This window comes from Leptodactylus fuscus, chromosome 7 (genome assembly GCF_031893055.1).
Source record: "Leptodactylus fuscus isolate aLepFus1 chromosome 7, aLepFus1.hap2, whole genome shotgun sequence".
In the NCBI taxonomy this organism is placed as follows: Eukaryota; Metazoa; Chordata; class Amphibia; order Anura; family Leptodactylidae; genus Leptodactylus; species Leptodactylus fuscus.
In genome coordinates, this window is record NC_134271.1 from 125,069,877 (window position 1) to 125,085,481 (window position 15,605).

General features: G+C 43.9%; 1 protein-coding gene across 2 annotated transcripts in view; it reads left to right on the plus strand.

Moving 5' to 3' along the window:
- The window catches only part of ARHGAP5 (Rho GTPase activating protein 5), a 61,024-nt gene that overhangs the window by 37,668 nt on the left and 7,751 nt on the right, over nt 1-15,605 (plus strand). For both annotated transcript variants that reach the window (XM_075282959.1, XM_075282960.1), the window contains exon 3: nt 1,044-1,191. In XM_075282959.1, the coding sequence (XP_075139060.1) occupies nt 1,044-1,191 (148 nt within the window). The remainder of the gene's footprint in view (nt 1-1,043; nt 1,192-15,605) is intronic.

Sequence of the window (15,605 nt, forward strand, 5' to 3'; positions counted from 1 at the left end):
TGCTCACGAGAAGCGCTCACAGGCGGACACTGACTGCCGGATTTCCGTCTCCTGTCAGGGTTTCTCAGGCAGAAGACAGAAACCCACAAAGTGAAGACCGGGTGCAGGTGTGAACCCGCCCTTACAGAGCTTTCAATGATACAAAACAACTTTGTACTGAAAGGTTAATAGTTCACATTTGGCATAATTTTGAATACTTAATGTACTCGCATCACAAAGGATCTGTTTTGTAGTTACCATGCAATGTTATTACAGCCTTTAATAATATCATGTCTGCTATAAAACAGATACTGTGTGATATAAATAATGGGGGGGGGCATACAGTACAATCTGCTGTACAGTGGCCCCTACACAGTACAATCTTCTGCACAGTGGTCCCTACACAGTACAATCTGCTCCACAGTGGCCCACACACAGTATAATCTGCTCCACAGTTGCCCCCATACAGTACAATCTGCTCCACAGTGGCCCACACACAGTACAATCTGCTCCACAGTGGCCCACACACAGTACAATCTGCTCCACAATGGCCCACACACAGTACAATCTGCTCCACAGTGGCCCACACACAGTACAATCTGCTCCACAATGGCCCACACACAGTACAATCTGCTCCACAGTGGCCCACACACAGTACAATCTGCTCCACAGATGGGTGCCTTTAGAGAGTGCTTTGTGCCATTTCTGGCACGCATGCCATAGGTTCGCCATTACGGCACTATTTTATGTATATGGGAGTGTGCCAACTCTCTTCCAATAGACTGTGTTGGAGGAAAGAAGGATTGGAACTGATAAATTTTAACATTCCCGATACTTTTTCACAGTAGAAAGCCACTGTCGGAGAAGCCTGGCATATGCTTACTCCCCTCTAATATTCATGGTGGTGAATAGGAAACTGTCCTGAGTGCATTGGGGTTACCCAGTTATTCTGTCAATTCTTTCTGTATGTGAATAGTCCAACCATGTCAATAGCAAAGTAAATTTTTTTTTGCTTTTAATGTAACTGTGAAATGTTCTAAAATTTTGATATTTTATTCTTCTAGAAAAATAAGAAAAACAAACCGTTTAACCCACCAACTCGACGGAACTGGGAAAGTAACTACTTTGGTAAACCCCTGCAGGACCTTGTGAGCCCAGAGAGACCTATTCCTGTGTTTGTGAAGAAATGTGTGGACTTTATCGAGGAGTCAGGTAAGACGGTGATAAAGGAGAGGTTATGTATTAACCCTAGATGGTCCTGTATAGTGGGAGCTGCTATATTAGGATTATAAAAGGGGTTACTTGTGGAATTTTATCAAAGGGAGGCACAGATTACCTAAAATATCCAGGTGGCTTATTAACTATATGCCAGCGGTTACTTTTATAACCGGGATCATTATGTAGCTATTCTCACTTCCTGACAGCAAGCAAGGATCTTGGCTTTTCAGACTTACAAGACAGTATGTATTTAGGTTTTATAACTGTTCTTAATTCATGAAATGAATATTCTTTACGTGCATGGCTGTCTTGATAGAGAGAGCCGTTGCCTTCGTTCTTTTCAGTATATCACAATGTATGATGGCTGCCTCTCCAGTACTATCTGTACGACTTCTCATTCTCTTCTGTAACTCTTTGGATTGTACGGCTGTATTCTCTCTAATCTACAGACTGCAGTGATATTCTGCAGCATTTTGGTTATGGCTGTATAGTGATGGAGGACCTTATGGAGAACGTGTATATATTATACAAAGAGGTTTTTGTATTTTGGTTCTCTAGACCTGGTCAGTACCAACGAGAACTGCTGAGCCTCACTTTTCTTTACTCTCCTTTGTGACGCCAGCCATAGGTTTTACATTGAGATCTTAGAACCAGGAATAAGCACCCCACCCCACATGTAGTAGATATTTGGGCAAGGTTTTTTCAGCACATGACATGTTAGTGGGCAAAATTCAACCTTATGTTCTCAAAGAGAAATGTTACAGTTGGAGGTTATTCCCGATCTCCATGCTCTATTTATGGGAGGGGATTTAGGGAGGAATAGCTGTCGTTGAATGAGCCTTTAAAGGTTTGTGGGCACCTTAAAGTACCGTATATACTCGAGTATAAGCCGACGTTTTCAGCACGTTTCTCATGCTGAAAAAGCTCTCCTCGACTTATACACAAGTCAGGGTCCACGGAACACAGAAAACTGGAAGGGGGAGGTCCTTTAGTGCTACTGCTCTGTGATTGGCTTATCATGAGGTCTCGTGGCTGTGATGTCATCAAAGGACCTGTAGCCACTGGTATGTAACATCTGCAGATAAGGTTGAGTCTAAATCCTAGTAGCTCCGCCCACATAGTCCGATCACATGGTCATGATGTCATCAGAGGTCCTTTAGCCCACTAGGATTTAGCATCTCCCCTGCAGATGAGTGGCCGGGATTCATTGTGTCTTATGGAAGATGTCTGTTGCATGGAGGAGAGGAAGCGACAGTAACGTGACACACAGGGACCTTCCTTTAGTTACTCTGCCTAGTAATGTCAGGCATTTGGGGTTATTCATTTAGTTTCAGTAACTCCATGTGCCTCACATTAATAACAGTTAACCCCATCATGTCCCTCATACTAACCCCTGTGTGCCCCATATAAGGGTTACTAATATGTAAGACACATGGGGGTACTAATGAAGGACCTTAATTATGAAGATACCTAATTATTACCTCCATATGTCCCACATATCAGTAACTCTTATGTGAGGCACACAGGGGGTCAATGTGAGGGACATGATGGGGCTAACTGCTATTACTATGATCCCCATGGAGTTACTAAGCTGTAATGCACATGACCAGACTTTTTATCTACAATGGAGGATTCCACCTCCAAACCTCCCCACCTCGGCTTATACTCGAGTCAATAAGTTTTCCCATTTTTTTGTGGTAAAATCAGGGGTCTCGACTTATATTCGGGTTGGCTTATACTCGAGTATATACAGTAGTTATCTCGGGAATGATGATGTTTACCAGTACCTTCCCTGCACTGGTTTAGGTCTATTTCTAACACGCAGTCTGGTTTCCTGGTCGGAGGGAAAACTCTCAGGCCGGGACTCTACCTTTACCTCCCCTACTGCCGCTTTGACACTTGGTCACATGACCGTCTCCACTCTACTCAATGGACACATGGCCAGAGTAGAGGGGAGTGGGTGGCGTGAGTGATAGACATAGTGGCCGTAGGGACGACGGGGGAGCGAGAGTTCTGGCCTCCCTGTAAGAGCTAGTTCATACGGGACCGCGTATTTTGGTCCTGATTGTTATGTGGGAAGCTGCGTCAGAATAGGACCAAAATGTGACTGTCGCGGCTTCTCGCTCCGGAGTAGGCTCAAATGAATGGGCCTAGCCAGCGGGTGCTGTCGCGAGGCGGACGCCGGGGCTGACAAAGCCGCGGAATCCGCCTGAAGAAAGGGCAGCTCGCTTCTTTTTTCTGTGAGCCGAAACATACCGCTCATGGGAAAAAGGAAGCTAGCGTTCTACATAGACCTTTATTGTCAGGGGGCGGATTTTGAGGTGGATTCGGCGTCAGAATCTGCCCCCTCTTGCACCATGTGAATGAGCCCTAAAGGTAATAAGTGGAGCTCTGGGGTACCGGAGTATATATTAGTAATAAAGCGTAACTAGTGCAGGAAATACGCTGGTATTCTTTATTACTCCCCAGATAACCCCTTTAACTATTGTACAGACCTTGAAAAGGAGCGATTGCAAAGGAGATCTTCAAGATCGCTGAGTAAAAGCGACTCATGCGAGTTTAGCAGATTAGTCGATGAAGCTATATTCCACCTCCGTTGTTTAGCCCACCAAAGTAACACCAGCCCACCCTACCTAAACGTCAGACTCCCACCTTCTTTCTCATGTTAACAAGAAGCGATCTGTCATCAGAGCTCATGGGAGGTGACCGGGCTGTGCGTTGGCGACTGTTTCAGTAGAATATCTATTTATCAGAGTTTACTGTGTACACGAAACCTGCTCATTCAGCTCTAAGACTCTTTACAGCTTCTCCAAAAGCGAGGAAGGTGTTAAGGAGCTGTTGGTTCTGTGTGAAGTGTCTGGTAGGCAACACAAGCTGTGTGATTTGTGCCCAGCCGCACGCTGCTCCAAACAAGCAGGAAGAGGAGCAGATGCTGTCACAATCACCCACTTAAATAAACAGAAGGATCAATTGTAACAAATACTCCCCGGCTATGCCTTGGCCTGATGCTAGAAAACACGGCTCGGTACAGTATATTGCACTAAATACCTTTTAATGTCATGAATTATTCATGTTCCCCTTAGGTCTCGTGAGCTCGCTACACTGCAGGATGTTGACTTGGATTATTTTGCTCTTAAAGGGGTGTCCATCATTTTTAGAGATTCGAGAAAAAACAAGAAAGTTTTTTTCTTTTTAAAGAAAAAAAAAATGAAATCTTTTTGTCACAGTTTTGACATTATTGCTCACAACCAGAGTCTTTGGTAAGAGACGTAACATGCCTTAAAGGGACACTGAAGATGAAGTAGAGGGAATAACTTGCCCGTGGCGTTTATAAGGGGTGCAGCTTAGTAAAGTAGATGAAGTTTTGTGTTCTTAAGGTGGCCTTACTCTTGGCTGAAGCTGCTGACTAGGTAATGTGCATGCGGGGTGTCCTGACTCTGGCCGGTATCAAAGGGGAAAAGGATCGGGCTGCTGGATTTCAACACGACCAATCCTTTTGTTACAAGCCACCGCCGAGGATGTCTGACAGTGGATTATCTCTTTTTATTGAAAACACAGGCACACTCAGCGAAGCAGGTTGGAAGGAATACCTAGTGCCCAAATGAGTGACGCCGCTGACTGAAGTGTTGGTGGTGGGCAATAATGTATATGCTGTGAAATTATGACCCACTGGTTATTATGGACAAGTGTCCCAAATTTCTCTTTAAAAAGCCGTCTGTGGCCATGTTTAATAAAACCTCAAACCTTTCCACTTACCTAGAGATGAGCTTCATCGTGCTCCTCTCTGGCGCTTCCCGGGGAAGTTCTGCAGTGACGCTGGTGACATACACCCCAGCTTCACTGTTCCTGTGCCTGGTGTCTGATGCAAAATATTTTTTTTATTTTTATTGCAGCCTGTATGGATTTACAACAGAGGCATATGTGACCCCTGATGCATAGAAATCTTTGGCTGGTTCAGTGTTCCAAATTGTCTAGACAGATTCCTCTTACTCCCAGGCTTACGGTAGTTCATCAAATAGTAATGAAAGGGTATTTTCAGGCTTTTATGATATTTAGCATACAAGTCATCAAAGATTAGCAAGGGTCCAACTCCCGGACCCCTGCCGATCAGCTTTAAGGGCCCTCCTTTTCTGCTTCGCAAGCCATGTGACATATGAATGTAACATCACGTGGCTTGTGAAGCTGAAGTCACACTCTAGTCCAGTAGTCACGTGTCCTGTAAGCAGCTTAGTCCTATTCAAGTGAATGGGGCTAAGCTGCAGAACCAATCACAGTTCCTGTACAATACTCAGCATTCATAGACCACAGCACTCTCCAAAATACAGCCATCTCTTCAAACAGCTGGTCCACAAGGTTCTGGGTGTCGGACCACGGCTGATCTTTAATCGGTGACCTTTCCTAAGAATTGGTCATCGATCTATAAGCCTTTAAGGACTAAATACAAAACTATCTATAGGTTAACAGCTACCTAATGCGTATGCTTAATGCTTTTGTAACCTATTGAAGACGTTCTGCAGCTGTCTACCTGAGGACATGTTCACACAGCATAGATTTGCCATAGGCAGGTTTGGCGTGGATTATTTTTAGCAACTGAAGCCAACAAGAAAAAAAAATACACAAGATTTTTGATACTGACATTTTCTGTTACCTTCCCTTTAGAGTCAGCCCCCGTAGTAGAGAACATCACACTAAAGCTTCACTATCAGTATCTGGTTGGATAAATGTTCGATTGTTGCCTCAATTTAACCCTTTCACTGCCATGAACATATAGTCCTATGCCGTGGCTTTAACCACTTGCTGCTACTAGAATATAACAAATGGAGGATGTGTGCCCTCGCCCGCATCGCACATGCTCTTGCTTGTACTACAGAAAATATGATTTTTGCCTTGATACGTCTCATGCTTCGCTTAGAATGTCAGACTATTACCCACATGAGTTTTTATGCATTTTTACAAAACCTACGTTGATACAAAATTGCATGAAGGTGTCCATAATTCTACCCAGCTGGAGGGATCTTCACAATATGCCCGGTGTTATCTTTCCCTATTGTACATGGGTTTTTGAGTATAATATGATTCTGTGTTTTGTAATTTAGGCTTTATTTGTGCTTTGTCAAAATTGTGCTATCTATTGAAGTACCACCATGTAATGGCCATAAAATAGATGGGATTCCTCTCTTTCCTTAGAGTAATGTTTATTAGAAGCCGGTATACTTCCTGAAAATCCAGAAGGCTTGCCATGTTTGTTTCTCCGTAATGCGGGAGCATACTGTGTAATTGATGGGCTTAAGGGCAAATGCAGATTGTTTGTGGCAGGGGATAATTAGCGAGCGCTGACTCCGCACACCTCCAAATCTGTTTCCTTAATAGTGCCTGTGTGCGTACCGACTACAGGAGGATGGCACCTTGTACCCTCGAGCCCCCTGGCCAGGCTTTTGTGCCAGAATTAAAGGTATTGTGTCATTAAGGAGTCTTATTCCCTGTCCACAAGATAGAGAAGTGTCAAATCGCAGAGGGTCCAATTGATGGGTCCCCCAGTGATCAGAAGAACGGGGTTTCCCACTATATTCACAGAATAGGGGATAAGGATCTCTGGAGAGTAGGGGTCTTCAACTTCCCCTAAGTGCTTAGTGTGAGTGCATGGCTGCCACTCCTTTTTTGGGGGCTATCGGAGATCATCCTCCTGGAAGTCTCATAGTCGTGAATGAGTTGGTGGCCATGTTCTATTCTCCAAAAGAGTACTCGGGGAAACTTGTGGGTCTCTTGATCACTGGTGGACCTTGTGGTTATACCCACACTAACCAAAGACTTGCCCCTTTCGCGTGGATGTGGCCCAGGCTTAAGAGGCAGAACAGATGGTGGTAACTGAACCTCCTTTCCATGGACAGTCGTGCGATTATGACCCACATCGGACTTGCCTACAAAACCAAAAACCAGTTTCCGCAGTTGGCCCAGCTATCAGCCTGTGCATTGCAGAGGTCAAAAACTATGGCCAAACCTCAACCAATAATTGACATGCAGCGGGCTCAAAACCTGCACAGGACATTGGAGGGGTTTATCAAGACTGGCATTTGGTATGCCGGTCTTGATGGGCACAACCTTCGGCCTGCACTGAAATCTATGCCAGCTTGTGGAGCGCTTTAAGAAATGAACGCTGTGCTGTGATTGGTTGCTTCCAAAGTCAGGTTTTATTTCAGGCGGTTTCTAAATCTCCCACAACATTTCGTGTTTGAAGGGAAGTGAATATCTTTAGAAATGGAGAAGTGAGTGCGTTGTGGCTAGTCTTGGACAGATTGATTTTCCTGAGTTTTCTCCTAGTTAACATTAGTAATGGCCGCCTCATAACAGCAGTGCACCTTTTCCAGTTCACAGAGCTCCACTTATGTAAGGATGGCCATAATGGCTCTCGGCGTCCTACGATTTGGTATTGAATGCTCTTTTCCTGCTTTACAGGCGCTGCACCTCCAGCCATACTTCATATGATGTTCGAGCCTCCTGCCATCCTCTCCATTTATCAATAATGGCCGTATTCTGCTCGGCTTCTGGCGCTTTTTTCTATTATTTTAGGTTTTCTATTGAAAATTCTAATCCTCGGCTTTCTCTGGTTGGGGCAGGGAGAAATCTTAAATGTTCTATTAATGTTTATGGACATCTCCGCTCTGTAGCTTGAGGGGGTTAACATTTTCAGCAGAGCATATTTAAAGATGGCTGGTAATGTACACATTGAATATAACACGCTCCCATTGTTTCACTGCCCCAGGAATTGAATTCAAGCCGTGTCTTGTTTTCCTCACACGTGTATAAAATGTATGTCGTTCTATCAGACATTATTCCTCAGCTTAACAAGTCTTATTGACATTGATGCGTTTTCCTGCAGTACAGTAAAATGGTTTTGATTTCCCAACAGTGCAGTAAAGTGTATCGGCAGATCCAGGAGGTGCCGTATTATTAAACGTCCTGGTTTTTTAGAAAACACCTAAAATTTTTACTATAGACTGGGAATATATAGCAGACATACCTGGCTCCTCCATTCTTGACTGTCACGCCAACAAAATGGCCGTCGCTGTCTCTCTGACCTGTCAAAAATTTGAAGGCTGAGCTGCTTTCCTTCCACTATCCATTTCTTTAGGATGGGCACAATGCACACGTCAGTGGCTCTGCTCTATCCCAGGGCAATATATTGGGGTGAGGAGTACCTTGGACATTCCAGGGCAGTAGCCATCTTTTGAGGAACGGAGACATCAGCAGTCACCAGGGTTACATCAGATAGGTTTAGTATACATTGCCATTGTATAGTGAAAGCTTTTTTTGTCTCTGGCTGGACGGTCGTGTGAATTAATAATGGAGATTGTGTTATAAATAATGCAGACGTATTATTTTAATAATTCCGGTCATGAAGCGGCAGAGATGAATCCAGATTTCCTGTGTTCCTAGCACTGACTTCTGATTTCACGCTGTCCTAAAACTATGTGAATATACGGAGTAAAAATACATTCATGATTATCCTACTAATATTATAAATAAAATGGCTGAACGGATTTGAATGAAATTCAGCACATAGATAGTTTGTAACCTCGATTAAAACATAGGCTACTCTTCATCGCGGTAAATGACATGGCTTCACGACTGTTATGAATTTATTTTCACATACTATATTACACTGCTCTTGCAGCAGCTTATCTCAGCCAGGTCTGTTATCTCTCTATGTAAACACTCAGCTAACCCTCAGTGGATTGTGTACATGCATTTGCAGATTATCTGATCTGCTCCAGGCAGTGCTGACAAACTGGATGGAAAAACATCTATAATCCAAATTGGCAGTTTGCTACTTTTAAACATGCCGGGAAAAAAAGAAAATCTAATTTATCGCAAAATTCTAAAACAACGAGAGCTATGAAGGAAGCCAGAAGTCACAGAGTTCTCAAGCGGAGCTGAGGGGGATCATCGGCGCCAACAACCCGCTCATTATATGGCGACCCAGCGAGCTGCTGGATTGACGGAACAATCACCGGCACAGCGCGAGGAACTAGTTCAACAGCAAGCCAGCTTGACAGCTGCCGAAACGCCGGAGCAGGCAGATTACGCCAACACCATGCTCATTATATGGTGTCCCAGCGAGCTGCTGAGATGCCGAGAACAATCACAGGCATGGCGTGAAGACAAGTTCAGCAGCAGGACAGCTTAAGAGCTGCCAGAGCAGGCAAACCATCGACGGCAGCAATTTGCCAAATATAGGCGGATCATTGACGCCAACAACATGCAGACAAAGTCGCGGGCAGAGGCTAGTATTTAATACCAATCAGATTACTTACAAATTGCACGCCTTTTCGAGTCTCAAATTTAACACCTCCAAATTGGAAATTTTGCGTTGTAAAAGGCTGCCCAAGAAATAATACCCTTAAGTTTTGGCTTTCAGAAGCAGGACAAGTATCTGCCCTACATTGGAGTAAACCAATTCAATCCGTTAGAAACCCATATTAAGTGGAATTGTCACACCGATCCCAAAACTATTGAAGAATCTTGCCCTGTAGCACTGCCCATCCCTTTTCTGGGTTGGTAGAATTCATATGGTGAAAATGGTCGCCTTACCACACATCCTCTATTATTTCCATACCTTCCCAAACCCAGTAGCCACTTCCTCCCTAGCTGGCCTTCAGAGGGACAGCTATCATTTTATCTCGGCATATAAACGGCCTAGAATCCGAAGACACACCATGTACCATCACAAAAATTTGGGTGGCCCGTTGGTTCCCAATCTTTATAAATACTATATTGCTGCTCGCTCTCAAAATGTTGTGCCATATATAACTTGACTGATTACCCATGATGGGTGGATCTGGAGTCATATCTGGTTGCTCCGGCCTCACTACAGCCTCTCCTGTGGTGTCCCGTCCCCCCCAGTCGTCTTTCCACTCAATCGCAGACAGTGCTATAGTAACCAGATATATGTTGCAACTGTGGTGATTACATTTTAGTTATAAGTAGTGTTGAGCGAATAGTATACGAATCCTAGTTTTGAATACCTCGCTTCCATAGGAATGCATTGAAGCTGGCCGGCGCTTAACCCCTTCGTGACTGGCCGCTCCCATGCATTCCTATGGAAGTGGAGGTATTTGAATCTAAGATTCGAATACTATTCGCTCAACACTATTTCTAAGTTGCAAAGCCCCACCCCACCAATGCTTCCTCTGCTCTACCCTCCCCTGAGGGTAGAGCAGAGGAAGCAATATAGTATTGTTAGTGGCGCTTAGTTTTTAGATTTCACTTTTTAGATTTTTAGATTTCACTTAGTGGCGGAACACTTGGTTCAGTCTTCTCAACAACTTCCTCACCAAGGAGGGCCCTCACCAAGGAATACTTTTTCTGCACATACCCCATCCCTCCCAAAGAGGCCTTTAAGGCTAACCAGGTCTTTCACTTTTTACGTTCACTCACTCCACATAACACTACGATCACACCCACTAACTTCGAAAGAATGTCTCTCTTTAGGGCGACCGATAGAGGTTCCCTTCTTTCATATATGGTTTGTTGAGTGCCCCATCCTCGGAGCTCAAGCTTGACTTTGACGGCTACTGGCTAATATCCGAGGCCTGTCGTACTGTCTCCAGCTTTCACTCCGAGATGATGTTGGGTGTTGTGTTTTTACCTCCTTGGCAGGGACCACTTGCCCCTCTCCATCCCGACCCATGCAGTGTAGCACTGTTCATTCCTTTTTCTCCCTTCTATGTTTATTGGTTATTTACCATTTTATTCATATCCTCCTATTGACTATCTTAGGTTTGATAAGCTGTTATGTTGATAAGCGATGCCTTTGTATGTTCTATTCTCACCTTGGACTAGTTGACATATCATTGTTCTGCGTTACTGGCTTTCTATTGCTGTCATTCAATAAATACCTTTGGAAACTACAAATGCCAAGGCCGACCACACAGCTAGCACTGCTGGATCCGAGGCATCGCCGCCTGTACAGACCGCTAAACCGTGGTGTCGTACACAATGGTAATCGTTTTATAAAAGATAGTTAACCTTTCAAAAAATTCACAGCTACAATATCTGATGTGTTTTTCAGTGTGTTTTTGTTGTGGATCCCATAGCAGAAATTCCAGACTGAGCCTTGAACCTCAGGATTGTGCCGTGGATGAACACTGTGGTTTGCCTCATTTGCACTAACTATGGACAGACATTTGGCAGTTCTGGTTTTCTTATGCAGTCTCTTGCCCCTCCTGCCTTGATTGATGTCACACAGGCCGGGATATGTCAATACAAAGCAACGCGACTGACATTTGGCGCATGCGCGCTGAAAAGAGATGTGCTGGCCATATCTGCGCATGAGTTGGATACCATCTGGCTTATTAGGATATCCTGGTTTTTTGGATATTAAGTCGGGAAATGTCTAACTCCTCTGAAAATTTGACCCACTCCCACGTGACTGCACATGTAGTGTGCACTGCTTTATGACATTACTAGCCTCTGCCCGCGACTTTGTCTGAATGTTGATGGCGTCAATGATCCGCCTATATTTGGCAAATTGCTGCCGTCGATGGTTTGCCTGCTCCGGCGTTTTGGCAGCTCTTAAGCTGTCCTGCTGCTGAATTTGTCCTCACGCCGTGCCTCTGATTGTTCCGGCATCTCAGCAGCTCGCTGGGACACCATATAATGAGCATGGTGTTGGCGATGAAAATCTGTCTGCTCCGGCGTTTCGGCAACTGTCAAGCTGGCCTGCCATTGAACTAGTTCCTCACGCTGTGCCGGTGATTGTTACGGCAATCCAGCATCTCGCTGGGTCGTCATATAATGAGCGGGTTGTTAGCGCCGATGATCCCCCTCAGCTCTGCTTGAGAACTCTGTGACTTCTGGCTTCCTTCATAGCTCTCATTGTTTTAGAATGTTGCGATAAATTAGATTTTCTTTTTTTCCCGCCATGTTTAAAAGTAGCAAACTGCCAATTTGGATTAAAGGTGTTTTTCCATCCAATTTATCAGCAATGCCTGGAGCAGATCAGATAATCTGCAAATGCATGTACACAATGGACTGAGGGTTAGCTGAGTGTTTATATATAGAGATAACAGACCTGGCTGAGATAAGCTGCTGCAAGAGCAGTGTAATATAGTATGTGAACATAAATTCATAACAGTCATGAAGCCATGTCATTTACTGCGATAAAGAGTAGCCTATGTTTTAATCGAGGTTACAATCTATGTATGTGCAAATTTCAATCAAATTCGTTCAGCCGCTTTTGCTTGATTGAGGAACAAACATCCAAACACACAAACTTTCACATTTATAATATTAGTAGGATAGGATTTTATTTTTTATTTTTTTTCATTTATGCTTTATGTAATATGTCAGTTGTGTTTTATTATAAACGTATTACCGTATTTTCCGGACTATAAGGCGCACATAAAATACTAGAATTTTCTCAGAAATTGCAAGTGCGCCTTATAGTCAGGTGCGCCTTATATATGGATCTGTCCTACCTCTAATGGAAGATGCAGAAACTCAATTTGAAGCTGTCTCTTCCCCAATACAACTGGTTGGGTCCCGGTCATGCTGTGGCTGGTCTCTCCGCCGCGCCGAAGTGACCGCTCCGTGACTGCTGCACTCTGTGGCGTGATGTTAGGACAGCGTCCGGCCATGTTGGCTGCTGGTCACGCCCCCTCGCTGCCTTACGTGTTCTTCACAGCAGTCTGTTGTGTCCCCGCCTAGTTTCTGTCTCACACTGGAGAGCTGGGAGCGCATCATCCCCTGGAGCTGCTGATGCTTCTGTCCCCTGTGTCACCCTATATGGTGCGCCTTATAGTCCGGTGCGCCTTATAGTCCAGTGCGCCTTATATATGAACCTAGATGCCTTAGCAGGCATTTTTTTACAGGTGCGCCTTATAGTCCGGTGCGCCTTATAGTCCGAAAAATACGGTACCTTTGTGAATAGTGCTGTGGGAGTGGTTTGGGGCAAAACTGTGACAAGTTTCTTCTAAAGTTTAGAGATGAGCGAGTAGTACTCGACTGAGTAGGTATTCAGTCGAATACTACGGTATTGGAAATACTCGTACTCGATCGAGTACCACTCGCTATTCGAATGGAAAAGTTCAATGCAGAACCAGCATTGATTGGCTGAATGCTATACAGTCGGCCAATCAACACTGGTTCTTCTCCTACCTTTAGAAGTCTTCTCCGTGCAGCTTCCCCGCGGCGTCTTCCGGCTCTTCATTCACTCTGCCAGGCATCGGGCCTGGGCAGAGCCGACTGCGCATGCCCATTTGTAGTGCGGACATGCGCAGTCGGCTCTGCCCAGGCCCGATGCCTGGCAGAGTGAATTCAGAGCCGGAAGATGCCGCGGGGACGCTGCACGGAGAAGACTTCTTGGAGGATCCAGCCCGACCCTCACTCGTGGACTTGGTAAGTATAATTTGATAGAACATTGCCTACCCCTGAAACGAGCATTTTCCCCCCATAGACTATAATAGGGTTCGATATTCGATTCGAGTAGTTGAAAATTGAGGGGCTACTCGAAACGAATATCGAACCTCGAACATTTTACTGTTCGCTCACCTCTACTAAGGGTACATTCAGACATGACACAGAGTTGCTTTGGTTTTGTTTGTTTTTTTTTTTGTTTTTGTTTTTTTTTTGGGGGGGGGGGTATTTATTTATTTTAATTTATCTTTGCATTGCTTGCATATTTTACCACAGATTTCCCCATAGCATAGCGAAAGGGTGTAATTCTCACTAGAAATTGGGAGCCGTTCTGTAAGGTAATAGTCTTTTTTTGGGGGGGGAGGGGGGGGGAGGACATACAAATCTACAGCCTATCCTCAAATAGTTGCAGAATTTTTTTTTTTTTAGGTTTCGCAGATAAGAGTTTGAAAGCCTTATTAGTTACAGATGTTCAGCGCAGTGAAAATCCGCAGCGATTTTTGCTATAGCAACAGAAGTGCAAATAGTTTTATTTAAAAAAAAAAAAAAAATCTGAAAAAAAAATAAGTTGTGACTTTTTGAAAGGGTAATCAAGATTTCATGTTTTAGAAGCCAAAGTCTGGTAGCTTAATACCCTAAATGTCAGCAATTACAAGTGCGGTAGGTGGCGGAGTAAAGTGGCGGAGTGCAATACTAATTGCTTTCTATTAGCATGTCTCATTATCGCTGCATGCTCATTAAGGGCTTTTATGCTTGGGGCAGCAGCGTTGACAAGCAGGGTTACGGGTTCATTGGCATGGCTATGTACTCGCGTACTCTTCTAGCGTATTTTTGTCTTTACATTGAGGTCTCCAGACTAATGCCCCCCCACCCTTTTAGAACCCAATTTTGGACATCTTTAAGAAGGCGTTGAAGCAACGTCGTTACGGTTTTAGGATGAAGCGAGCAAGGGTTAAGAGCGAGGAAACTTGCTCTGCTCGGTTTTTACGGTTTTTTTTCATACGGATCCCCAGGGTCCAATTAGTTCAGCACACTTGTCCAACAGGAAAACAAAAAATGTTTCCCTTTCTAAGTACGTGTGCCATGGCGGCCGCTGCCTGCCAGCAATGTGCATCATTAAATTCTCACCTGCTTTTAAGGGACTGTGTTACGTTGGGCATTTTCTCTTTAGTTATACCGTCTGCTTTGAACCTGATTTACCTGGAAATTGCTCACGGTTTACGATGGAGGATGGGTATAATGTGGAGGTCAATCATTTAAGTGTATAGTTATATTATGTGAGTTTATATAAGAGATAAGATAAGATAATCCTTTAATAGTCCCACAGCATGTTACAGCATAGTAATACAGATACAGGATAATACACAGTAATATATTACAGACATAAGCTGAGAAGAGAAGATATACTAGGAGTCCATAGCAGCTAAGGAACAGAAGAAGAAGGAAGACTTCATAATCATTAGTTTTCTGTACAGAGTGATCTACTCTTGGTCTGATGTAGATTATATATATATATATATATATATATATATATATATATATATAATTAATATATATATATATATATATATATATATAAAGTGTCAGTGCATATAGACGCAGCGTTACAGTATTGAATTATATGCAATTTACACACCATTTTTCAAGGATATTGACTTCCTTGCAGCTTCCCTACAGTCCGTCAATGGGCTCTATTGTGGTTTGTGTAGGCTTCATAGGCAAAACTAAATAATGGCATATAATTTGCTGATTTTATTCCCTGCGGAACATTGCCTTATACCAATTGTATGTCTTTAATGAGAAACGGTTTCACCCAGAGGGACATTACTGGCATCTTATCCAGCCGAGTAGTAGTCTTTGTACTAGTAAAGGGGAACCCTAACACTACAGTCTAAAGATGGTGCCTCATTTCAGAGTGTTTTCTTCTTTCTGGACGAAAGACAATTTCGGTGACCCCATTGTAATTCACTTCCTTGGGGCTCGATAAATCCCCT